General features: G+C 37.7%; 2 protein-coding genes across 8 annotated transcripts in view; both read left to right on the forward strand.

The window, feature by feature from the left end:
* Positions 1-541: 541 nt before the first annotated feature.
* LOC107771530 (V-type proton ATPase subunit B 2) lies at positions 542-9,050 on the forward strand. Of its 6 annotated transcripts, none has more exons than XM_075252391.1 (15): positions 542-746; positions 1,208-1,273; positions 3,178-3,233; positions 3,350-3,448; positions 3,596-3,655; positions 4,278-4,393; positions 4,473-4,677; positions 5,165-5,293; positions 5,414-5,551; positions 5,723-5,873; positions 5,970-6,052; positions 7,926-7,973; positions 8,062-8,115; positions 8,273-8,356; positions 8,457-9,050. In XM_075252391.1, exons 2-15 carry the CDS (start codon positions 1,216-1,218, stop codon positions 8,640-8,642), a joined length of 1,467 nt encoding a protein of 488 aa, XP_075108492.1. In that variant the 5' UTR covers positions 542-746; positions 1,208-1,215; the 3' UTR covers positions 8,643-9,050. The 6 variants fall into 6 exon arrangements, with proteins under 6 accessions (XP_075108492.1, XP_016446397.1, XP_075108493.1 ...); XM_016590911.2 differs by having other exon boundaries at positions 4,278-4,389; positions 4,469-4,677; XM_075252392.1 differs by having other exon boundaries at positions 603-898.
* Positions 9,051-9,976: 926 nt separating this feature from the next.
* Positions 9,977-25,273, forward strand: part of LOC107804574 (transportin-1) — a 33,897-nt gene continuing 18,600 nt past the window's right edge. For both annotated transcript variants that reach the window (XM_075252389.1, XM_075252390.1), the window contains exons 1-12: positions 9,977-10,503; positions 10,901-11,188; positions 11,539-11,628; positions 11,765-11,842; positions 11,929-12,009; positions 12,209-12,259; positions 12,719-12,804; positions 21,077-21,146; positions 21,250-21,306; positions 21,403-21,432; positions 21,525-21,584; positions 21,685-21,798. In XM_075252389.1, the coding sequence (XP_075108490.1) occupies positions 10,318-10,503; positions 10,901-11,188; positions 11,539-11,628; positions 11,765-11,842; positions 11,929-12,009; positions 12,209-12,259; positions 12,719-12,804; positions 21,077-21,146; positions 21,250-21,306; positions 21,403-21,432; positions 21,525-21,584; positions 21,685-21,798 (1,191 nt within the window). In that variant the 5' untranslated portion in view covers positions 9,977-10,317. The remainder of the gene's footprint in view (positions 10,504-10,900; positions 11,189-11,538; positions 11,629-11,764; positions 11,843-11,928; positions 12,010-12,208; positions 12,260-12,718; positions 12,805-21,076; positions 21,147-21,249; positions 21,307-21,402; positions 21,433-21,524; positions 21,585-21,684; positions 21,799-25,273) is intronic.

Raw genomic sequence — 25,273 nt, forward strand, 5'->3', positions numbered from 1 at the left:
ATGTCCTTTTTTTTGTTGTTTTTCTTTTATTACATCCTTGTCAATTGTTTGAATGTTGTATTTATGAAGAGTTAATTTAATTAACTTACAAATATATTGAAAATTATCACTTTTGTGTAAAGTTTTTCGGTAAATACATATTTAAGAACATTATTTAAGATGAAAGAATATCACATTTTAATCTGTTAAAACGAATATCACATTTTTATATAAATTTTCTTTAAAAAAATATGCTTTACTATATTGTGTAATTTTTATACAAACACTAAAAAGATGACAATTATCACTTTTGTACTTTACTTTACCTTTTAATATGTTAATTAAAAGGTCTATCACATATTTGACAAGCTTTTGATTTTAATTTACTTTTAATGACATTCCGTTATAGAAATGATATGAAGAATTTTTTTACATTCTTAAAATCATGTACAATCAAATAAATATACAAAACGGAGGGTAGTAAATGAGAAAATGTGACCGATTCGGGATATTACGTTAATTTCCAATTTTAACAAAACAAAACCCGTACTAATGTTATTACTGTAATAACATAACAAAACCACCTCCATCTTCTCATGGTCTCATTTCATTTACAAACTGCTGGAGTAGTATTAATTATTTATCTCCACCATTAGATCTCGGTTCCATTTCTCTCTCTCTCTCTCTCTCTCTCTCTCTCTCTCTCTCTCTCTCTCTCTCTCTCTCCTCTATTCTCTTGCTCTGTCTTGGATTCAGAAGCAGAAAAGGTACTTACCTTTTTCTTACAGATCCATTCTCCAATCTTCCATTCTTCACCTTTCCATTTAGTTAACGCAATTTACAACCCTTCGATCTCACTGCGACACATCTCTACACAATCCACTGCCTTTGACTTTACCCATAAGTAATAATTTTATTTGTATGTATCTCCTAATTGCTCTGTTTTATTACTGTTGATATCTCTGTTTGTTACTGCCCTAGCTTTTTAGGCCTTTGGCTCACAGTTTATGTATAGTTGGAAATTTTTCTATACTAAATAGTGAGTGTGGTAATATTTAGCACCTGCTGCTGATTTGAATTTTTGTATCCGTCTCTGCTGCTCATCTTGGCATTTTGATGCTTTCTTGTTTATGTAATGAGATGTGATCTGATGATCAATTGTAAAGTGATTTATCAGTACTTGCGGGCATAGGATGTTGCTTCATTTTCTTTGTTTGTTAATTTTCAGGTTAAAATATGGGTGCGGAAAACAACAATATTGACATGGAGGAGGGAACCCTGGAGGTTGGAATGGGTATGTTTATATCGTTTTCTTCTTCTTCTTGTTTGCTAGAGGCTTATTTGACATGTTCCACTCATGGTATGCAGATGTGGTAGTTCTTTGCTTAAGTAACAGGCCTTGGAAATGAGCCCTTAAACCCGTGTTAGCACTTTTTCAATTGAATCAAGGAATTCTAGGAAGAGTGAATTGATGAATAGGGGATTCTGTTTGAAAATATGTGGTGCGGGTTCATTATGATTGCAATGATCTTCAATTATAACTAGAGCTGAGTTACACATGCTATATTTAACTAGGACTAACGAAATGAATGTCTCACTTGTGGTCCTAGTTAGTTTGTAGATTTAAGAATAGAGTGTTCCCCAGGTGGCAGAGAACTGTTCTCAAAGCCCGTCTGATGCCTTCTGCCGATGATTGGGCATGAACACGTATCAGCAGTTGAAGCGCTGATGGCAGTAGACCTTTTTTCCCTTATAGTTTCAGTAGGTATTAGGATTTGATGGGTATACTTAATAACTCTAGGACTCTTGAGAATATGTTGTTTAGTTTTATCCACGCAGCAACTGAAGTAAACATATCAAAATTTTGCTGTACCTTCTGTCTATACACTACTAGGAGGATACAATAGCAACAACAACAACCCCTAGTAGAATCCCACTAGTGGGGTCTGACTACTAGGAGGATACAACAGCAACCCCCAACAGAATTCCACTAGTGGGGTCTGGGGAGGGTAGAGTGTACGCAAAACTTACCCTACCCCGAAGGGATAGAGAGGCTGTTTCCGGGAGACCCTTGGCTCAGAGACAATAGATCCGTTACAACAATAGAAACCAGAAAAATAGTATCAGCATCGTAAAATACAACAAATAAATGGAAAGGATAGAAACCAGAAAAATAGTATCAGCATCGTAAAATACAACAAATAAATGGAAAGGCCAAAATGTGAAAGACAGAAAAAAAAAAGTGAAACACAATAAAAACCGCTAAGTCCTGGACAAAACACTATCAGACTAGCCGACGCAGCGAGGAGAAACGCTCGACTACCCCCTAACCTACAACCCGAATGCTCGGCCTCCACACCTTCCTATCAAGGGCCATGTCCTCGAAAATCTGAAGCCGCGCCATGTTCTGCCTGATCACCTCGCCCCAATACTTCTTAGGCCACCCTCTACCTCTTCTCGTATTTGCCAGAGCCAACTGCTCACACCTCCTAACCGGAGCATCTAGGCTCCTCCTCCGCACGTGCCCAAATCATCTAAGCCTCGCTTCCCGCATCTTGTCATCCACAACCACACCCACCCTTTCCCGAATATCCTCATTCCTAATCTTATCCATCCTAGTGTGCCCGCATATCCATCTCAATATCCTCATTTCTGCTACTTTCATCTTCTAGGTATGTGAAATCTTGACTGGCCAACACTCAGCCCCATACAACATGGCCGGTCTAACCACCGCTCTGTAGAACTTACCTTTAAGTTTCGGTGGCACATTCTTGTCACACAGGACTCCAGACGCTAACCTCTATTTCATCCACCCCACCCCGATACGGTGCGTGACATCCCCGTCGATCTCCCCATTTCCCTGGATAATAGACCCTAGGTACTTGAAACTCTCTCTCTTAGGGATGACTTGAGTCAAGCCTCACTTCCACATCCGGAGGATATTCCTACTTTTTGAGGTTTCAGGATTCAATATATCCATTGTCATATCCATTTTCAGTAAAATGGCAATCTTGTGGATCATCACATATAAGTTCACATCTTTTCTGGCTTTTTTGGTAGTTTCTACTCAATCTAAACTCAAAACTTACTAAACTTGTCATTCTTATCATTATCAAAAAAAAGAAAGAAAAAACTTATTCAACTTGTCATTTGTCTAAGATAAAAACTGCTGACTTCCAATACTATGTATACTTGCAGAATATAGAACTGTCTCAGGTGTTGCTGGACCACTTGTTATCCTCGACAAAGTTAAGGTAATCCTTGTACACTTTGCTATACTTTTTTATTATTTTCTTAAATTTGATGTTGTTTATTGTTGCTTGTTTCTGTTAATGCTTTAGAATAATGTGTGTATATAATCTCTTGTCAGGGACCCAAGTACCAGGAGATTGTTAACATTCGTTTGGGAGATGGAACAACAAGACGTGGACAAGTTCTGGAAGTTGATGGGGAAAAAGCTGTTGTTCAGGTAGGTTATCCTTTGGTATCACTCTTTGCTTGATATAATTGTTTGGAATTTTCAAATATGTATCATCTACTTTAACTTTTAATATTCACCAATTTTTCCGTAATTCAACCTGCTTATGGGATGGTTATTTTCCCTTTTTCTAACCAGGTTTTTGAAGGAACATCTGGAATCGACAACAAATACACAACTGTGCAGTTTACCGGGGAGGTATAGTGTAGCTCATATTTGCTCTAACTTCGTTGCATAGAACCCAAAAACGTATATCACTGGTACATAAGTTCCATGAATTGGTTTCGTAATCCATAGATAAACCATGGTCCAGAAATACATGTTTGCTCCCTTACTTTAGCCTTCAATCTTCTCTTGCATTTTGCCTTTATCTTTTTTTTTAAACCTAACTCTTGTATGTAGCACGTGAAATGCTCAAATGAAGTTTATCAATAAACTTGAGAATTTAAGCATGTAACCATTCTCTATTTGCATGGAAAGAAAAAGTGTCAGAGATGGCTTCTATATGAATAAAAACCTTTAGTTTATTCAGTGGCGGATCTACATTTAAGGTTATGGGTGCTCAAGCACCCATTAACTTTGGAACCAAATACTATTATTTAGATAGAAAAACTAATAATTTATATAAATATATTAACTGAGCACCCAATCTCAGTAGCAACTTTATAGGAAAAATAGTTGAGCACCCACGAGTTAAAAAATCTGAATCCGCCACTGAGTTTATTAGTCATGTTTCTGGTAGATGATGTGCTGTTTTATGCTTCATTTGTTTTTACATTTGTACTGTTGTCTAAGAGCGCTCTTGGTAATATGTTTGCAGGTGCTTAAAACACCGGTCTCACTAGATATGCTCGGACGTATCTTCAATGGTTCAGGGAAGCCCATTGACAATGGTCCTCCAATTTTACCCGAGGCTTACAGAGATATTTCTGGCAAGTGCTGAGCTCTAATATGACCTAATTCGGTTGTTCTTGTGATTCTCCACTAATATTATGCTAATGCCGATCTTAGGGAGTTCTATCAACCCTAGTGAGAGAACCTATCCTGAAGAGATGATTCAAACAGGAATTTCAACAATTGATGTCATGAATTCAATTGCTAGAGGACAAAAAATCCCTCTTTTCTCTGCTGCCGGTCTTCCCCATAATGAAATTGCAGCCCAGATCTGTCGTCAGGCTGGTTTGGTGAAGAGGTTGGAGAAATCTGAAAATCTTCTTGAGGTACGTAGTATTGCATGATGATTATATTTCAAATGCCTAAAATGCTGATATGGAAGTCTGTTACATTGCTTAAAAAGGTCTTAAAGCATTTGGCTGCCTCTCTAAGATATCAAAGCATGTTTTGAGATTTGACTAGTATCTTAATAATCTTACTACTGCCTTTTGACATGGTAGCCTTATATTTACTGCATTGAAGACGACATAAACAAAATAGATTTCTGCATTTATCTTTTATTTTTTCTTTTGGTCTTCTGAGGAAGTTCATTAACATATAATCCTTGAAACAGCCTCCTTTTTTCGTCCTAACCGACTTTAGTTCACCCTTTTGCGGAGTAGGTACAGAGGGTTGGTTCATTGTCTATTCCTTCTTTTAGGCCACCAGCAAATAGCTGGTCAGGCACATTTCATCATCCATTTTCGTTTATTCGTGGTGATTCAATTGCATTTATATTGATATAAAATCTTACTTTTCTACTTGATGCTACAGGGTGGTGAAGACGACAACTTTGCCATAGTTTTTGCAGCTATGGGTGTCAACATGGAAACAGCTCAATTTTTCAAACGTGATTTTGAGGAAAATGGATCCATGGAGAGAGTGACACTTTTCTTAAACCTGGTAATTCTTGCAATTTTAACATGGATCAATAAATGATATTTACACCGCTTCAGTTAATAAAATGATTGCACTTCTTTAAGCTGAAGCTCAATCTGATCTATTATGCCATACTTCTTGCAGGCCAACGATCCCACAATTGAACGTATTATTACTCCCAGGATTGCCCTTACAACTGCCGAATATTTAGCATATGAATGTGGCAAGCACGTTCTTGTGATTCTAACTGATATGAGTTCATATGCTGATGCTCTTCGTGAGGTATTCTTCAATAAGTGCATCTGCATCTTTTTTATTTTGTATTCTTATGATTTGGTCCAATTTGATCATCATTAGATCTTAAAATCAATACCTATGGGTTAAGTGATGTTGCAAGTATTCTAAGCTTTCTTTAAGACTACTGGCATCATATAACTACATATCCTATTACAGGTATCTGCTGCCCGAGAAGAAGTGCCTGGAAGGCGTGGATATCCCGGTTACATGTATACCGATCTTGCAACCATTTATGAACGAGCTGGACGTATCGAGGGACGGACGGGATCTATCACACAGATTCCAATTCTGACCATGCCTAATGATGGTAACAAACGGCTAGCCATATATTTTGGTTATTATTTCTGCTTCTGCTTGATTTTTCTTCTTATTGATCAATTTCTATCTTATGTTGTATGGACAGATATTACACACCCAACTCCAGATCTTACTGGTTATATCACTGAAGGACAAATATATATTGACCGACAACTTCATAACCGGCAGGTATATTATGGAACTCTCAGACTGAGTACATGTTCACACCAGCAAAGGGGCATAATACTTCATGTTATAAGATATCTAAGTAATAAATGAGCAACCAATCAAATTGAAGCAGTGGTACTTTAGGTTCTTTTAACTAAAAGAAGGGGGGAGGTATATTATGGAACTCTCGGACTGAGTACATATTCACACCAGCAAAGGGGCATAATACTTCATGTTATAAGAGATCTAAGTAATAAATGAGCAAGCAATCAAATTGAAGCAGTGGTACTTTAGGTTCTTTTAACTAAAAGAAGGGGTACTGTAAATTCTTCGTGTTCTCGATCCGTTTCTCTTGCTGACAATAGGGAAGTATTTCATGCTAATCACATTTTAAGTCCAGATCATCTCAATCAGGTGGCTTATAAACTGAAATGATTATTTGATAAACTGGATAATCAAGCAGGAAGAGAAAGCATCATCAACATTCGCTTGTCCTTTTTTGTGCGCGAGCATTTGGGAGGGAAATTTAACCATTGTCATGTCTTCTTTCGTTCTATGCTAACTTATACAAAGACCCTCCAAACATTTTCTGGTGATTCTAAGAGTTATTCCTTTTTCTTTTGATGTTGAGTCACTGCATGATATTCTTTCTCATTTATCATAATTTCAAGTTGTTTGCGTGCTTCATAAATCATGCCGCATACACTGAAAATAGATTGAAGGAAAGATAGCTTTTCAGTTTTTCTATTTTAATTCCATTTCCTGAATCAACTTAACAGGCTGACTTCCATGCCTAGGTTAGCTTACAGTTACCTTGGAAGGCGAAAACTGTTTCTGCTTTTTCTGCTATGAACTTTCTGAATATTATTCAAACAAGCTTTTGCATAATTCCTTTTTTTCTGTCTAGGTTGTTTTATGGTATTATGTTAGTCATAAGTTGTGCACTAATAAGAAATAATATTTCTATTATGCATTTATGCATCACCTTACACACCTTTATGAATTGCATGCCACCATTTATCTTGAAACTTAGGTTACTTTCCGGTTGGACTTGGGAATGAATTTCGCTAAATGACCAGTAGGATTTAAAGCAATTATGATTTTTTCTTCTGGGAAAAATGATAATAATAAAAAGATTTATGATACTTGTATGATTATTACTAAGGCCCTACAGTGACAAGTTTTTTTTTCCTTAGATGAAGCCCTACAGGTAAACTTACCAGATTTTGCTTATCCTTTCCATGAATGGCCTTAGTGCCATAAACTTCATCAGATTTTTGGACTTATCCAACAGTTTCATTCTTGCATTTCATATCTGAACAAAATCTAATATCTTGCAAATGTTTTATATGTGTTTTGCACATACTGCCTGGAAATGTGTTCAATAGAATGACATGTAGCATAGGAATCTTGCTTTAACATATCTTCTGCCAATTGAAAAGAATGCTGCAAAAGTAAAGCCAAACACATTCAACTATATTTGGGAAAATAAGGTCATTCTTGGAAAATTAAAGGAAGTTCCACTTTATAGTATTACTAGTCAAAAACACATCCAGGAAATACTCCATTGGTTTGTAATATTTCTATTTGCATATTTGGAATTGTGTTACATTACAATTCAATTGTGGACAATTTCATTGAACATGTGTTCCACACATGGAATATCTATGATGTCTTGACTCCTGAGTCACTGTAAGCATTCTGTTGCTTGCTGAATCGAGTATTTCTTGAATTCGGCTGTGTCACAGCAACAGAAGGTTGCCATTTTGTGATTAGCTACTGTTGAAGCTTTTATGACTGTGGATGGGTTGAATGTGTTTACTCCTTTAAAGGCATTGGGCTTTTGAAGAAAAATGTCTAAAACATTTTTTTTTCATTGTCTGAAATGTAACAGATATACCCACCAATCAATGTACTTCCATCCCTGTCTCGGTTGATGAAGGTGACCATTCGGATCCTTTTGTTTTCAGTCCATCTAGATGCTTTTGACTAATTGATACTAGGACGACTAACCCTTAAAACTTTTTCAGAGTGCCATTGGTGAGGGTATGACTAGGAGGGATCATTCTGATGTATCCAACCAGGTAAGATCAACTTTCGGAAAGCATGTTTTTTGCTGTTCCCTTTCATTTTCATTTCTTCAGGCAGACTTGATACATTTTTACTTTGTTTGCAATTGATGGCTTAATGTGTGTGTTCTTTCTCCTTTTTCTTTTTGCATTAACTTTAAAAAAAATTCAGCTGTATGCAAATTATGCCATTGGAAAGGACGTCCAGGCAATGAAAGCTGTTGTCGGAGAAGAAGCACTTTCTTCTGAGGACTTGGTAATTTGACTGAGAAATATATTTGAATTAGTTTACCTGTGTTTTGGCGGGGGTTATCATCAAGTCAAGATTACTAATAGTCTTCCTATAAATGAAACAGCTGTATTTGGAGTTTCTTGACAAATTTGAGCGGAAATTTGTCGCTCAAGGAGCCTATGACACACGCAACATATTCCAGTCACTTGATTTAGCATGGACACTCCTTCGCATCTTCCCTCGTGAGCTACTTCATCGTATCCCAGCAAAGACCCTAGATCAATGTTACAGCCGCGATGCATCTAATTAATAAAAAGGGATGCCAATAGGAAGGACGAGCTTTGTACTTTCGTCTGTGTGATTGCCTTGGTACGAGCTTTGACAATACTTTATTTCTTGTGCCGTCTGTTGTGCATCTCCTTTCATCTCAATAATAAATGCCCTCTCCAATGAGTTCCAAACCAAGGCTCTTCAGCATTTTGAAAGACATTGATATTCTTTTGAGAACCAATTAAACCGTGTAATCTAGTGTGTTGTTTTAGCCAAAAGTATTGCAAGGTTTGGTTTATTTACTAAATTTCAGTAATAGTAGGCGCTTGTAGGAATTACAAAGCCTTGTTATATAGTTTGTGTTTTTTCAATTGCTCCATGGCGTGTAAGCTGATTCTTTTGGATTATTGGTGAATAATGCTGCCTTGTATAAGGTTTCTCTGGAAAACTGGAAACTATGAGATTTAGGTTATTTCACAACTTGTTTGTTGATATATTTTACTTTTTCGAAAAGCATTTTTGCAAAAGAATAAAAGGCTTTGCAGTTGATTTTAGAAGTTTGGCCAAATAAGCTAATCAAATAATTGGCTTACCGGTGCATTTTAAATCTTGCATGGGAAAACGCTTTGCACTGAACACTTGTTTGTGGTATCAGTCGCTAACACTACAATTTCCTGCAAACCGACAGACTTTTCCCTTAAACTTCCATCTGGGTAAAACCTTTAATAGCTGAAGAGAATTAAAGCGAGATAGGATAAACTTCTCTAATCTTTAATTACATACATAAAATCACTTCAGTGGTGTCCTAACCCAGACCCAACCCCTCGACTAGTCGACTGTGCCTGATTAAAAAGGAGAGAATCACTTTGTGGGGAAATTAAAGTTGAGAATCATGGTTAAAGGGAAATTAAAGTTCTTATAGGTTCAGCTTTCTCCCAGCCTGTTTCTGCCAACCCTGCATACTTCCACCAAGCTCGTAGTTTTCCATAAACATTATATTTTGCTAAAAGATTAAGTTAGAAACTTTTTGAATTACAATGCTAACTTCTTGGAACTATAATCGATCAGGGGTGCTAAAGCATGTGTTGTATCATAGAGTATGGCCTTACACATCAATAAAGTTGGTGTAATCTGGATATTAGGGTTCAAATTATAGTTGAGATAAAAAATACTTTATATCAAATTTTAGTGGGCATAATTGGTGAGAATTAACATGTAAGTGCACATAAATTTGATCCAGGTATCACGAGCATGTTATTTATTTTCACATTTTGAAAGTTTTAGTTTTGTACTTCAAAGATCATCTACTTTCAAAAAATAGCTTTCCTAATCATGTCACAGAAGTATAAATTATAATTTAATTTTTTCTATTCTATATTTAGAAATATTTTTCAAAAAAGGGTCGAAACGCGAGGAAGAAAGGAGAAATGGGACAGGTCGAACAAAGCAAAAGTGGCACCTCCAGAGTACAACCGATACACCATCCACCGCTCAAATGTCTGAATAGCCAATGATTGATTCATTTGGTGCTGGGTCCACACACCACTTACACTACACCCGTACACACCCGATCCTTATTCGCTCCAAACCCCTCTTCTTCTCTTCTTTTAAACACACATTCGTCGTCATCGGCCCTTCCTTTTGTCTCCCTTTCACAACTTGTCCGAGATTCCCTGTATTCTCCAATCTTCTTTGTTCTTGTTCTAGAAACTTCTATGGCGGCGACGGCGAGTTCAACATGGCAGCCGCAGGAGGAAGGGTTCAAAGAGATCTGTGGATTATTGGAGCAACAAATGTCTCCTGCTACTTCCGATAAGTCTCAGATTTGGCAACAACTTCAACACTACTCTCACTTCCCTGATTTCAATAACTATCTCACTTTTATCTTCGCCCGTGCTGAGGTCATTCTTCATCACCCTTTTCTCTCTCGCTATTAGTTGCTGACAATTTCATTTTATTTTGCAGATTATGTCAACTTCTAGTTTTAGAGAACTCGTAATTGACTTAATTTGTTTAGTAGTTGAATGAAATGTGCCCCGAATATAGTGGATTAGTTATGTAGGATTTATGTAGCTGATTCATTATCTTATATTTTCCTTTAGTTTTTAGTTTCCATTAATACATGATTTTACTCAATGGAAGAAATGTATATATAAAATTGGACGAATTATAAGTGGCTAGGATTTCCTTAGAACAGAAATGGTCCAAATTTTGGTCCGAGTTTGGTATGACTTTTTTTTTATTATTTAAAAAGCTGCTATCTTCAAGCAGTGTTCACTGAATTGGTCCTTGCAACAGGGGAAGTCAGTCGACATTCGGCAAGCAGCTGGGTTGCTTTTAAAAAATAACCTGAGAGCTGCATTCAAAAACATGCCTCTCGCCAACCAGCAATACATAAAATCAGAGTTGTTACCTTCTCTAGGGGCGACAGATAGGCACATAAGGTCTACAGCTGGAACCATTATAAGTGTTCTTGTACAAATAGAGGGATTTGCTGGATGGCTGGAGTTGCTGCATGCTCTTGTCAGTGGCTTGGACAGTAACGACAGTAATCTCATGGAGGGTGGCATGGATGCTTTATCCAAGGTATGAGCTTCTACTGCTTACTACATCAGCATAGTATGTGGGGCGTATCGTTGTCCCATAGGGTACTGTTTAATTCATGGTTCTGATATCTAAACAGCTGGATGATCATAGGAGAAGCGAACTACTTTCTCTGTAATGTGGTTAGTAAATTAAGACCCCAGGATTGCTATATTCTCCACCCGATGGTTATTGCAAGGACAATCATTTTTGTCTTTCTTGTGGATTGTCATTCAAATATAATGTGAACCGGAACTACGATTGGTAGAAACTGTTGTAGTAGTACATGATTCAGACCTTTCGTTCGTGAAAATAACAGAAAATTGGCATGCTAAAGATCTTGTTAAATGCAGATATGCGAGGATGTGCCAAGTCTTCTTGATTCTGATATACCTGGATTATCTGAACGACCAATAACTATTCTCCTTCCAAGGTTTCTCCAGGTGAGATAGTTTCCCCCCTTCCTTTTGTCCACTTTCTTTCTAATGTTTATTTGTTTGTTTAAGATAATGTTAATGTTTCCTTTTATTTAATGCTGTACTCTTAGTATCTTCTCTAACGAGATCTGTCTGCAAACAGCTTTTCCAGTCACCTCATGCTTCTCTCAGAAAGCTTTCATTGAGTTCTGTGAATCAATTTATTATGCTGATGCCTACAGTAAGTACCACTTTGTTGACCTCTCCAGTTGTTGCCTTTTATCCTGTTCCTTTTGTGCCATTTTCACTTCCATGTTGTTGTTGTAGGTTTTACTTTTATCTATGGATAAATATCTTCAAGGGTTGTTTCTTCTTGCCAATGACCCTGCTCCAGATGTGCGGAAGTTGGTAAGGAATTGCTGTGAACTCCGATACCTAATTTTTATGCGCGCCCTCTCCTTACCCGAGTTTTCCTCTACAGAAAACTTGTATTTCTTAATGCTCTTATGTATCCACTTTGTGGAACTCCGTTTCTGCGATAATGAGTTACAGTTTTGAGTATGTGAAAACTTCTGCCTTGTACTCAGTTTTGTTGTTTTTTAAACAGGTTTGTATGGCATTTGTTCAACTGGTTGAAGTTCGTCCTGCGTTTTTGGAGGTCAACATTTGTCCCCTTTCAAATTTTGGTTTGAGGCCTCTTATTGGTCATATTTGCTTTTGTATTGCATTTGTTTTGTATATGGGGAATGGCTCCGAGGGACCAAAAAATGCTAAACTTCTAAATAGGCAGAAAATAGTTTGAAGTTAGCATTCAACTGTAAGTGTATTGGGATTAATATTTTAGTTATTTTGGTTTCATTTCTGGTTGTTGGATTTTCAAGCGGATGGTTACGAGATACAATTGTTATATATGCACTGTTGGAAGTTCAATCCCTTACTAGACGTCAGAACTGCTGGTTCAATTTTATTATTCTGTTTTATCACCTAGATCTTGCAATTTGCTGCTTTATTGAAAAATGAATCCAGTCTGTTAACTTAAGTCGACTTGCCTGTACAGAATATGGAAAGATATATTCCTCCTTTTGCCTGTTCTTGATGTTCTGGTTTCTTCATGCAGCCTCACTTGAGAAATATCATAGAATATATTTTGCAAGTCAACAAGGATCCAGATGATGAGGTGGCGCTTGAAGCCTGTGAGTTCTGGTAATGTACTACTTCCTCTGCTTCTTGTATAGATATTGATCTCGCTCAGTGGATCTTAATTCTGTGGAAGGAGGAAATCAATAGTTTGCTTGAGATGATCTAGTAACCTTTACATTAAGCAAGGAAGCAACACCTTATTACATTCTTTATAGGTTTCCTTTTACACTATATTAAAAGCATGAAACCCCTTAGTGAAATGTCATTTACCTTTTTTACCCTTTAAAATTAGATTTCACACTAGACAAAATAGTCATTTAATTATTTTCGTAATTTTTAGGTATTTGAACTCTACTAAGTTTTGTTTATCAAAGCCTTCCTTATTTGAACTATGTACAAAGTCGTAATATTTAGAACTTTAAAATTTGTTGATTTACCACTTCAATTCGAATTAACATAAAAGATTGAACACAACGTCGAATAAACACATAAAATTGAACACTATCGTAAATATCTCAACTCGCAAATTACCTTACATATATAAAACCAATTGAAATGGTAGAACAAATATTGAATGATAATGAATACGTATATGCTTAAATAAATAAAAATATATAAATGTTGTAGCTATATATGTATTATAGGAGTCCTAAAATAAAAGCACACTCATATCCAAATTAAAAATAGGGAAATGTCGCATATGTGTAGGAGAACAACAATTTTGTACTCATTAAGATGGAGTCCCATATTAATGAATATACTACAACAACAACAACAACAAACACAGTGCAATATTAATGAATATAATAAGTTTTAAAAATTACATAAATATTATATAGAAATATGGTTGAGTTATAAAATAAAAGTTAAATAAAAAAGTATAAATTTCTAAACATAATGAATGTTGATCTTTTTTAGTTAAATGGAAAACCATTCGTTTGCCTCTTTAGTACAATTATTTGCTTTGTCATGAAATCAGAAAGTCATAATTACTGGTTACTATGTCGCATAATTGATTTAGAGAATTGTATGCTTCAGTTGTGACTTGTGTGAGAAGGCAATTAAGAGAATGTTACCTGCATCCATACATTTCTAATGATTTTTCGGCAAATAGGAGCTTATTTGCTTTGGTTTTTGAAGACATCATAATTATGTTACATATTTGAAATAAAGAAATGACCTATATAAGCTAAAATCTTAATTGATTTTAAAGTTTAAAATATTAGGCGTTCCTACATATTTCAAATAAGAAAAGACTTGGTAATCAAATTTTTAGTTGCTTCACCATTTTCGTGATAAGGAAATAATTTTTTGTTGATTCAAAGTCTTAATATTAGCTCATCCAAAATTGAAATATTTTGTTATAAAGTGTTTAGCTCAATTTTATATTTATGATTTGATGTATAACTAATCTTCATATGATTATTTGATAAACGCAATTTTTTAGTGTTTGTATGAAAATACGATAATTGTCCAAACAAAAATATTCAATAATACAGGGGATTTAAAAAACGCTATTAGGTAAACATACATTAACATTTGCCTTCATGAGAAGAGATAATCTCAGATCTTCAAATTTGAACTTACAAACTACTTCAGTTCATAAGAGTTTTTAATTTTCAGCAGGCAAATATTAAAACAAAAATAGTCCACGTTTGTTATGCTATATATATATATATATATAGAGAGAGAGAGAGAGAGAGAGAGAGAGAGAGAGAGAGAGAGAGAGAGAGAGAGAGAGAGAGAGAGAGAGAGAGAGTAAATGACGAAAAACTAAAGAGGAAAACTAATATTCACGATTTGGTACCTTTGACTTTACATGTTGTCTTTGTGGTGAGATTTTACACAAGCATGTTTTGGTAGCCTAAACAACAAAAGCAACGTCTCCTCAGTTCTTAGGATGACTGGTTGTCCATCTGTCTGAACGCATTTAAACAACAAGACTGGTTGGTGTGAATACCGTTCATTGTTTTTCTTCTAAGCGCTACAGAGTAGGTATTTAAGCAGACAGGAACTTTCTGCATCATCCAATAACAGATTTTGACACTGTTAGTTTATAGATATGTATAGTGTAGTCTTGTCCCACATTGGAAGAGGAGTAATATCTCCTTGTAGTGTATAGCTATAAATAGGGACCTCTTGTATTGTATTTATCATCCAATATCAATAACATATTTTCTCCCGTGCCTTCTCACATGGTATCAGAGCATTAGTGAGAAAAGATCGCTGTGCGTCATTCCAGCGTTAACCGGGAAGAAAGAACTTAGTCATCGTGTAATTTTTCCGGTGACCTAAGGCTTGTCTAAGTGAAAGTCACTTTCTGTCGGTGTTGTGCTAAAACCAACACCACCACGAGGTAGATCACCCTCCGACTACCAACCCCTGAAATTTTATCCGGCGAAAAAGCCGCCACGCTCCTCCATGCGCCGGCAACAACTTTTCCGGCGAGGGTTCCGGCCACTTTCCGGCCATGTTTTCGCGAAGCTTCTTCAGGACAGTGTGTTCTCCTCAAAATTCCGAGCCTACCCATCTAATTCAAATCAAATTCCGGCCACTTTTATATTTTTCCGGCGTGAACAGTGACCTTTCTGGCCATTTTTTGAAAATATTTCTTCAGGACAGCTTGCTCGCAAAGGAATTCCGAGTCTATCCATCCTGGTTACAACAAATTCCGACAACTTTGGAATTTTCCGGCGAGCTACAGTGTTCCCGGCGTGAACAGTGTTTCGGGCACAGAACAATGTTCTGTTTTCCTGCTGTAAACAGTGTTTTTCAAGCTATTTCTTCAGTTTTCTCACAGGAGTTACTTATTTCCACTATTTCAAGTTAACCTTACTACTACAAATTGTAGCGACATGGGAACCGATGCTTTGAATAGTCGGATGATTTCTTTAGCAGAGTGTATTGAGTTCCTTCAGTATAAAGCATGTATAGCAGACATCTTCTGAGATAGCTTCTGTTGTTCAAACAGGTAATAGCGTGACTTGTTTCTCCCAATTATCATCCTCTGAGTTTTGGGTCATTGATTCAGGTGCATCAGATCATATTTCTGGTAACAAATCTCTTTTCACTACTATTTCGTATTCTCAATCTCTTCCAAAAGTCACAATGGCCAATGGGTCTCAAAACATAGCAACTGCAATAGGTCAAGCAAGCCCACTTCCTTACTTACCTTTAGATTCAATTCTTTATGTTCCCAATAGTCCTTTTAATCTCATAACTGTTAGTCGCTTAGCCAAATCACTTAAATGCGTTGTTTTATTTCTTGATGACCATGTTTTTATACAGGAACGCAGTACGGGGCGGATCATTGGTACCGGGCGTGAATCAAACGGACTTTATTACCTTATCCTTGCTAAATCACATGGACTCACATCTTGTCTTCCTTCTACAACTTGTCCTGTTACTGATTCACCAGATTTATTACATAAACGGTTGGGACATCCCAGTTTGTCAAAACTTCAGAAAATGGTATCTGGTTTATCTAACTTGTCAGCTCTAGAGTGTGAGTCATGTCAGCTCGGTAAGCATACCCGCTCCCATTTCCCTCGACGTCTTGATAATCGAGCAGAGTCACCTTTTACTTTAGTCCATTCATCAAACATCTTGTCCGTACACATCTCAACAAAATGGGGTAGCTGAAAGAAAGAATAGACATCTTATTGAAACTGCTCGTACCCTACTCATACAATCTCATGCTCCGTTGCGTTTTTGGGGTGATGCCGTTCTTACATCTTGCTATCTTATTAATCGTATGCCATCTTCAGCTATCCAGAACCAAGTTCCATTCTCTGTCATGTTTCCCCACTTACCTTTGTTCTCTCTTCCACCCCGTATCTTTGGAAGCACTTGTTTTGTCCATAACCTTATTCCAGGAACAGATAAGTTAGCTCCTCGTGCTTTTAAGTGCGTATTTCTGGGTTTCTCGAGAACACAAAAGGGGTATCGATGCTACTCTCCTGGCCTCCAGCGGTACCTTATGTCCGCTGATGTTACCTTCTTTGAAACCCAATCATACTTCACAGGTTCAGGTCATCACTTAGATATTTCTGAGGTACTACCAGTTTCATCTTTTGGAGATTCAGTCACTCCAGCTCCACCACCTACAGCTTCAGTTGTAGCTCCACCACCTATAGCTCCAGTTGTAGCTCTACCACCTATAGCTCTAGTTCCACCACCTACAGCTCCGGTTGTAGCTCCACCGCCTATAGCTCCAGTTCCTCCACATAATTCAGTTCAACCTTCTGCAGCTCCACCATTTTTGACTTATCATCGTCGTCCACATCCAGCATCAGGCCTAGGTGATTCACGTCCCGCATCAGATTCTGCACCTACTGCGGACTTGTCTCCTCTTAGTCAACCAATTGCACTCCGCAAAGGTGTACGATCCACACTTAATCCTAATCCCCACTATGTCGGTTTAAGTTATCATCGTCTGTCGTCACCACATTATGCTTTTATATCTTCTTTGTCCACTGTTTCAATCCCTAAGTCTACAGGTGAGGCACTATCTCATCCAGGATGGCGACATGCTATGATTGACGAGATGTCTGCTTTACATGCGAGTGACACTTGGGAGCTTGTTCCTCTTCCTACAGGTAAGTCTACTGTTGGTTGTCGTTGGGTTTATGCAGTCAAAGTCGGCCCGGATGGCCAGATTGATCGGCTTAAGGCTCGTCTTGTTGCAAAAGGATATACTCAGATTTTTGGGCTTGATTATAGTGATACTTTCTCTCCCATGGCTAAAGTAGCATCTATTCATCTCTTTTTGTCCATGGCTACTGTACGTCATTGGCCTCTTTATCAGTTAGACATTAAGAATGATTTTCTCCACGGTGATCTTGAGGAAGAAGTTTATATGGAGCAACCACCTGGTTTTGTTGCCCAGGGGGAGTTTAATGGTTGTGTGCAGATTGCGCAAGTCACTATATGGTTTGAAACAGTCCCATCGAGCTTGGTTTGGTAAGTTCAGCACAATTATTTAGGAGTTCGGCATGACTCGTAGTGAGGCTGATCACTCTGTGTTTTATCGGCATTCTGCTCCTAATCTGTGTATTTATCTAGTGGTTTATGTTGATGATATTGTTATTACTGGTAATGATCAGGATGGTATTACTAATCTGAAGGAACATCTCTTTCAGCACTTCCAGACTAAGGATCTGGGCAGATTGAAGTATTTTCTAGGTATTGAGGTCGCTCAGTCTAGCTCAGGTATTGTTATTTCACAGCGGAAGTATGCCTTAGACATTCTTGAGGAGACTGGAATGATGGGTTGCAGACCTATTGACTCTCCTATGGATCCGAATGCTAAGCTTCTGCCTGGACATGGGGAGCCTCTTAGAGACCCTACGAGATATAGGAGGTTGGTTGGCAAATTGAATTACCTCACAGTGACTAGACCTGACATTTCTTTTCCGGTGAGTGTTGTAAGTCAGTTTATGGATTCTCCATGTGATAGTCACTGGGATGCAGTTGTTCGCATTCTTCGGTATATAAAGTCAGCTCCAGGCAAAGGATTACTATTCGAGGATCGAGGCCACGAGCAGATTGTTGGGTGCACAGATGCTAATTGGGCAGGATCACCTTTTGATAGACGTTCTACGTCTGGATATTGTGTTCTAGTAGGAGGTAATTTGGTCTCGTGGAAGAGCAAGAAACAGAATGTAGTTGCTCGATCTAGCGCCGAAGCCGAATATCGGGCCATGGCTATGGCGACGTGTGAGTTAGTTTGGGTCAAGCAGTTGCTCAAGGAGTTAAAGTTCGGAGAAATCAGTAAGATGGAACTAGTGTGTGATAACCAAGCTGCTTTTCACTAAGTCTCTTACTGGTTCTCGTATTAGTTACATGTGTAACAAGCTCGGTACATATGATGTGTATGCACCGGCTTGAAGGGGAGTGTTAGTTTATAGATATGTATAGTGTAGTCTTGTCCCACATTGGAAGAGGAGTAATATCTCCTTGTAGTGTATAGCTATAAATAGAGACCTTTTGTATTGTATTTATCATCCAATATCAATAATATATTTTCTCCTGTGACTTCTTACAGACACATCACACATGGACTACCCTCCTCAGACCCCACCTTGTGGGATCACACTGGGTTTCTGGTTTGTTGTTTTACTCTTCTGCATGTTTAAATTGTTAAAATGATATCACCTATTACGTCAGTCCTATTTTATGAGGTCATTTAGCTTGCACGGGGATAATGGAAGAAGTTGGACTGGATGATTTGATTAGATTAACAGTCAGTAGGATAATGATAGATCGGATATATGATTTTGTGGTGGTTTGCGTCATCTCATGCTAATATTAGATAGTGCATATGGACTTATCCAAACAGAAATCCCTGTTGGAAAAATTCAAACCGTTTCAGGATAAAAGAGAGGGAAAATAGCCCAATTATATGGCATGGGAAATGGGAAGAGCGTTGATAGAAGAACTAAAAATTAGAAAGAAAAAGCTGTTGAGGCAAGCATTAAGGACTATAAGTAGCCAAGAATATGCTTCCCCTTAGGTGAGCAAGGGAGGGAACATGGGAATTGGATTAGATTTCCTGGTAGAGAGAGAAGGGGATTTTCTGATATCTTGCATGTTATTACAACAACAACAACAACAACAACAAACCCAATAGTTTCCCACAAGTGGGGTTTGGGGAGGGTAAGATGTACGCAGCCTTACCCCTACCCACCCCTGGAAGGGCAGAGAGTTTGTTTCCGATAGACCCTCGGCTAGAGAACGACTGAAAAGAAAAGGTATATCTTGCATGTTATTAAGTTATAGAATTGTTTGAAGAAAAAATGCAGACAATTAACATATAGGCTCTGTTATAGGGCAGTAGTATGATAGATGCAACACCTATATTGAAATCGGATGGTCGAATGGAGGGAATTTATTGGAGCGACAGCCGTAGAAAGTTATCTAGTAAAGTGAAAAGTAAGCTTTCTAGAACAGTTGTGAGACTAGCAGTGTTATATGGTAGTGAATGCTGATCTTGAAGTCCAACATATCCAGAATAATTGTTATCAAATTTTGGATGTTAAGATGGATGTGCAGTCCCAATAATTTTTTGCAGAACCTCCTCAGTACTTCATTAATGAAGTTTCTTATCTTATTCCAAAAAAAGATGGATGTATGGTCCCATTAAGACTAGATAATATTAGAATTGTTCACATCTGATTAAAGATATTAGTAGCACACATCGAGAATAAAATGGGAGAAGGCTGCTTTTGTGATGGTTTGGTATATTCTTCATAGACCTCCAAATGCACTGATTGGTAGATTATTGAAGGTGTTAACAGGGACAAGGGAGACCAAAATTAGATGGAGGGAAGTCATCCAAAAGATCTGCAATCTCTTCGAATCCGTGTGGACAAGCGAAAAATAGAGCATAACAAAAGCAAAAGATCCATATATGTGATACTGACTAGTTGGGATTAAAGTTTAGTCGTGTTGATAGACTTACATTAGGTTCGGTGCTTGCCTCAAAGCTTTTCATTTGCTTAGAGATTTGTATGTAAGTAAAAATGTAGTGAACCTCTACTTAATAGAAAAAAAATAAAAAAGGAAAAATGTAGTGAATCTCTAGCGTTCGAGAATCTCTACTTTGTCTTAAAAGACAAATTATTGGGCATTGGAACAAAATGGTTCCAAATGGAGTAGAATGAATATTGAGAATTCATATAGCTAAGCTACCCCAACTTAGTTTGGGATTGGGGTGTAGTTTTATTGTTGTTCCTCTGTTGAATCGAATCAAAATATGGCAGTGTCAAAAAGAGTTGAAACCAAAGATCTCCTTTTGTTGCTTTATGTGTACCATGTATATGCTGTCGTGGTACAATTTCGTCTATCTATTAGACCAGATGTAAGCTTGTATTGCCAGCTAGAGTCGAGCATGGATGAAAATTTAAATAGATAATCCATAGTTCAACTTGTTGAATGTATTTGTTTTTTCCTGGTTAAAGTTGCATGATAGTTGATAAATAATATACGTTGGTCGAAATCTTTTGGTTTCAATGATTCCCTTTGCCTTGAAGGGGAGCCTTGGCGTAACTGGTAAAGTTGCTGCCATGTGACCAGGAGGTTACGGGTTTGAGCCGTGGAAACGGCCTCTTGCAAAAATGCAGGGTAAAGTTGCGTACAATAGATCCTTGTGGTTCGGCCCTTCCCGGACCCCAAGCATAGCGGGAGCTTAGGCACCGGGCAGCACCTATTTTTGTTTGCCTTCAACTTCTCAGGTCACGATTGATAGTCTCTTGCTTTTGTGTGAACAATTGATGCCTCTTTACTTTTGACTTATTTTGTCTATAAAATTTTATTTTATGGATTTCATTGACAGGTCCGCATATTGTGATGCTCCTCAGTTGCCACCTGAGAACTTAAGAGAACTCTTGCCACGTTTGATTCCAGTATGCTTCATTCTGTGTCTATTTTTTTCATGCCCATATTGGATGATGTGTCCATTGCATGAGGAGTGTTCTTGTTTGTGGTGTTTCCAATACAACTTTTTAGGTTTTGCTGTCTAACATGGTATATGCTGATGATGACGAGTCGCTTTTGGAGGCAGAGGTTTGTTGTTTGATTCACCATTAGATGTCCCTTAAGTTCGAAAAAATTGGTATTAGTGGCTTTACCTAACCAAAATTACTTTGTTATTATCCTCAGGAGGATGGATCTCTCCCAGACCATGATCAGGTTTAATTGTCATTTCTTGTTGTTTTTCTAAGAAAAAATATGTAACAATTAACACACTTTGGAATAATCATGCTGGAAATCATGGTGAACAGGATCTCAAGCCTCGATTTCATTCTTCACGTTTTCATGGTTCAGAGGATGGTGAAGATGATGTATGTTATTTTGTTTTTTCCATAAGGAAATATCTTTTTGATTAGTGCACATTATTTTAGTGGCTTTTGAAAATTTTGATGCTTCTTATCTTAATTGCAGGACGAGGACATTGTAAACTTGTGGAACTTACGGAAGTGCAGTGCAGCTGCTCTAGATATTCTTTCAAATGTATTCGGGGATGACATTCTGCCGACATTGATGCCTGTGGTTCAGGTGATTGTTTATCCATGTTAAACGAAGAGCTGTTGTCTCCTGCCTTTCATGCCTCTTTTCTCTCTCTAATAAAAAATGTAATGCAATTTGTTGCCAGATTAGGAATTCAGTGGGAAAATTTATATTCATGTTTCTTGTTTTGTGAAAGGAAGTTCTTTTTCCTCAGATCCAATGTGAATTTGGTGTTAATTCTGAATAAATTGAAAAAGCTGCTAAATTTGACTCTGTTAATTTTCTCTTAATTAATTCATTGTTGTATTAATAGCTTTAGTGAATTCTAACTAAAACTCGGACAGTTAAACTGCAAGACCAGTATCTTTTTATGCATCTCTGTGAGTATATATATCGATCGATCATGGTCACTATGGTGATATGTGGTTGCTACTGTGAGAAATAATATATGGGAAAAAAATTATATAATCGACCTATTAACAATGATAGAATGAGCCCTATATATAATACATCTACTCCTACTACATATGGGACTAGGACCTAAGTTGCTCAGACTCTTCACATTTCGTGTCGCACCCGAATCGACACGACATGGGTGTGGGTGTGGGATCCGTACTGGATCTGGTCAGTCAATCTTGGGTACTTTGACCAAAATCGGTAGAGAAATTCAAGATTTCTGAAAACAAAACAAAAGTTATGGTAAAATTGAAGAAAATGGAATACATGTATAGAAATTTCTATGTCGGTCTCTTTCCTTTTATCTCCATCTTGGATTCTCCTCTAGAAATGTAGAAGGCCTACAAGTTCTCCTTAGAAAATGCTTTTCTGTTTTCTTATTTGCTTAGCTCAAATGTTAATGTTCTAGGGTTAATGAACTTTTAGTCTTTTCCCGCGCTTTACAAGCACTATGTGAGTTTTTTACATGTTGTTTCATAATTTAGGCATATTTTTATAACTCTATTTTAAGATATTTGAATTATTTTTAGCCGAATCCCCGCACCCGTATCCGTACATGGATCCGTACTCTGGAATCTTAAATTTTAGATCATGAAGGATCCGACCTCTAGATCCGTACTCGTATCGGACACCCGCACCCGAGTCTGAGCAACTTAGTCTAGGACTAATTACACACATATATATTCTAACACTGTCCCTCAAGCCGGTGCATACAAATCATATGTACCAAGTTTGTTACATATGTAACTAATACGAGGGGACCAGTGAGGGACTTGGTAAAAATATCTGCAAGCTGATCATTCGACTTCAAAATATTTGTAGCAATATCTCCTGAGAGTATATTTTCTCTGACGAAGTGACAGTCAATTTCAATGTGTTTAGTCCTCTCATAGAACACCGGATTTGATGCATTATGAAGGGCAGCTTGATTATCACACACAAGTTCCATCTGGCTGATTTCACCAAATTTCAACTCATTAAGCAACTGTTTGATCCAAGCTAGCTCACATGTTGCCATAGCCATTGCTCGATATTCTGCTTCTGCACTAGACCAAGCAACCACATTCTGTTTCTTGCTTTTCCAAGACATCAAATTACCTCCTACTAAAACACAATATCCAGACGTAGAACGTCTATCAGAAGGTGATCCTGCCCAATCAACATCTGAGTATCCAACGCTCTACTCATGGCCTCGATCCTCAAATAATAACCGTTTACTTGGAGCTGACTTTACATACCAAAGAATGCGGACAACAACATCCCAATCACTATCATTGGGAGAATCCATAAACTGACTTACAACACTCACAAGAAAGGAAATGTCAGGTCTAGTCACTGTGAGGTAATTAATTTACCAACAAGCAACCTATATCTTGCAGGATCGCTAAGCGGCTCCCTCTGTCATGGTAGAAGTTTAAATTCAGATCTATCGGAGTGTCAACAAGTCTATAGCCTATCATTCCTGTCTCCTTAAGAATGTCTAAAGCATACTTCCGTCGTGAGATCACAATACCTAAGCTAGACTGAGCGACCTCAATATTGAAAAAATACTTTAATCTGCCCAGATCCTTAGTCTAGAATCTTAAAATGTTGAAAGAGATGTTGCTTCAACTTAATAATAGGGTCAATTGGTTTTTTGGCCTTTTACAAACTTGTTTTTAGTTTTATGACCCTATCTCTTTTTTTTACACATGAGAGATTTACTTTTACACATAAGAGATCTTTCATTTACACATAAGAGATCTAAAAAGGACATTTTCTTAAATTCAACATTGTAAAAGGCCAAGAAGGCTTAAAACCTCTAATACCATCCTGATCATGGCTGGTAATATCGTCAACATAAATCACCAGATAAATACAGAAATTTGAAACAGAATGCCGATAAAACACAGAGTCATGCCGAACTCCTGAATAATTGTGCTGAACTTACCAAACCAGGCTCGAGGGGACTGTTTCAAACCATATAGTGACCTGCGCAATCTGCATACACAACCACTAAACTCCCCTGAGCAACAAAACCAGGTGGTTGCTCCATATACCTTCATCCTCAAGATCATCGTGAAATAAGCCTTCTTAATGTCCAACTGATAGCGAGGCCAATGGCGAACATTAGCCATGGATAGAAAAAGGTGGACTGATGCTATTTTAGCCACAAGAAAGAAAGTATTACTGTAATCGAGCCCAAATATTTGAGTATATCCTCTGGCAACAAGACGGACATTAAGTCGATCAACCTGGCCATCTGAACCAACTTTGACCGCATAAATCCAATGACAACCAATAGTAGATTTACCTGAAGGAGGAGGAACAAGCTCCCAACTACCACTCGTATGTAAAGCAGACATCTCGTCAATCATAGCCTGTTGCCATCCTGGATGAGACAAAACTTCACCTGTATCATAGGGATAGAAACAAAGGACAAAGAAGATACAAAAGCATAATGTGGTGATGACAGACGATGATAACTTAAACCGATATAATGGGGATTAAGATTAAGTGTGGTCCGTATACCTTTTCGAAGTGCAATCGGTGATTAGAAGGAGACAAGTTCGCAGTAGGAGTAGGGTCAGGTGCAGGACGTGAATCAGCTGGGCGCGGACGACGACGGTGATAAGTCAAGAGTGGTGTTCCTGTGGCTAGGGATCTAGGAAGAGCAACACTAGATTCCCCAACAATTTGTATGGGTAAGATTTCTGTGGCTGAGGGTGTAGGTGGAGCTATAGTAAACTCCTCAAAGGTCGGTATAGGTAACCTCATGTATATCAAGGTAGTCAGAAGAGGTAAAGTAAGGTCTAGACTCGAAAATCTGACGTTAGATGACGTAAGGTACCTACGAAGATTAGGTGAGTAACAATGATATCCCTCCCGAACACGAGAATAACTAACGAAGATACACTTGAGAGCACGGGGAGTTAACTTATCTTTCCCAGGGGCTAAGTTATGAACAAAACATGTTCTCCCAAAAACACGAGGGGTAGAGAGTATGAGGGTGACTGGGAAACAATACCGAATGCGGAATCTGATTGTGGATGAGAGATGAAGGCATCCGATTAATCAAATAACAAGC

Source organism: Nicotiana tabacum, chromosome 4 (genome assembly GCF_000715075.1).
Source record: "Nicotiana tabacum cultivar K326 chromosome 4, ASM71507v2, whole genome shotgun sequence".
NCBI classification, from domain to species: Eukaryota; Viridiplantae; Streptophyta; class Magnoliopsida; order Solanales; family Solanaceae; genus Nicotiana; species Nicotiana tabacum.

Excerpts from the sequence above, each read along its gene's own strand:
- LOC107771530 (XM_075252391.1), top strand. The coding sequence starts at position 1,216 with ATGGGTGCGGAAAACAACAATATTGACATGGAGGAGGGAACCCTGGAG. Across the intron at positions 3,656-4,277 it reads CTGTGCAGTTTACCGGGGAG|GTGCTTAAAACACCGGTCTC; the intron begins GTATAGTGTAGC and ends ATATGTTTGCAG. Across the intron at positions 4,678-5,164 it reads AATCTGAAAATCTTCTTGAG|GGTGGTGAAGACGACAACTT; the intron begins GTACGTAGTATT and ends TTGATGCTACAG.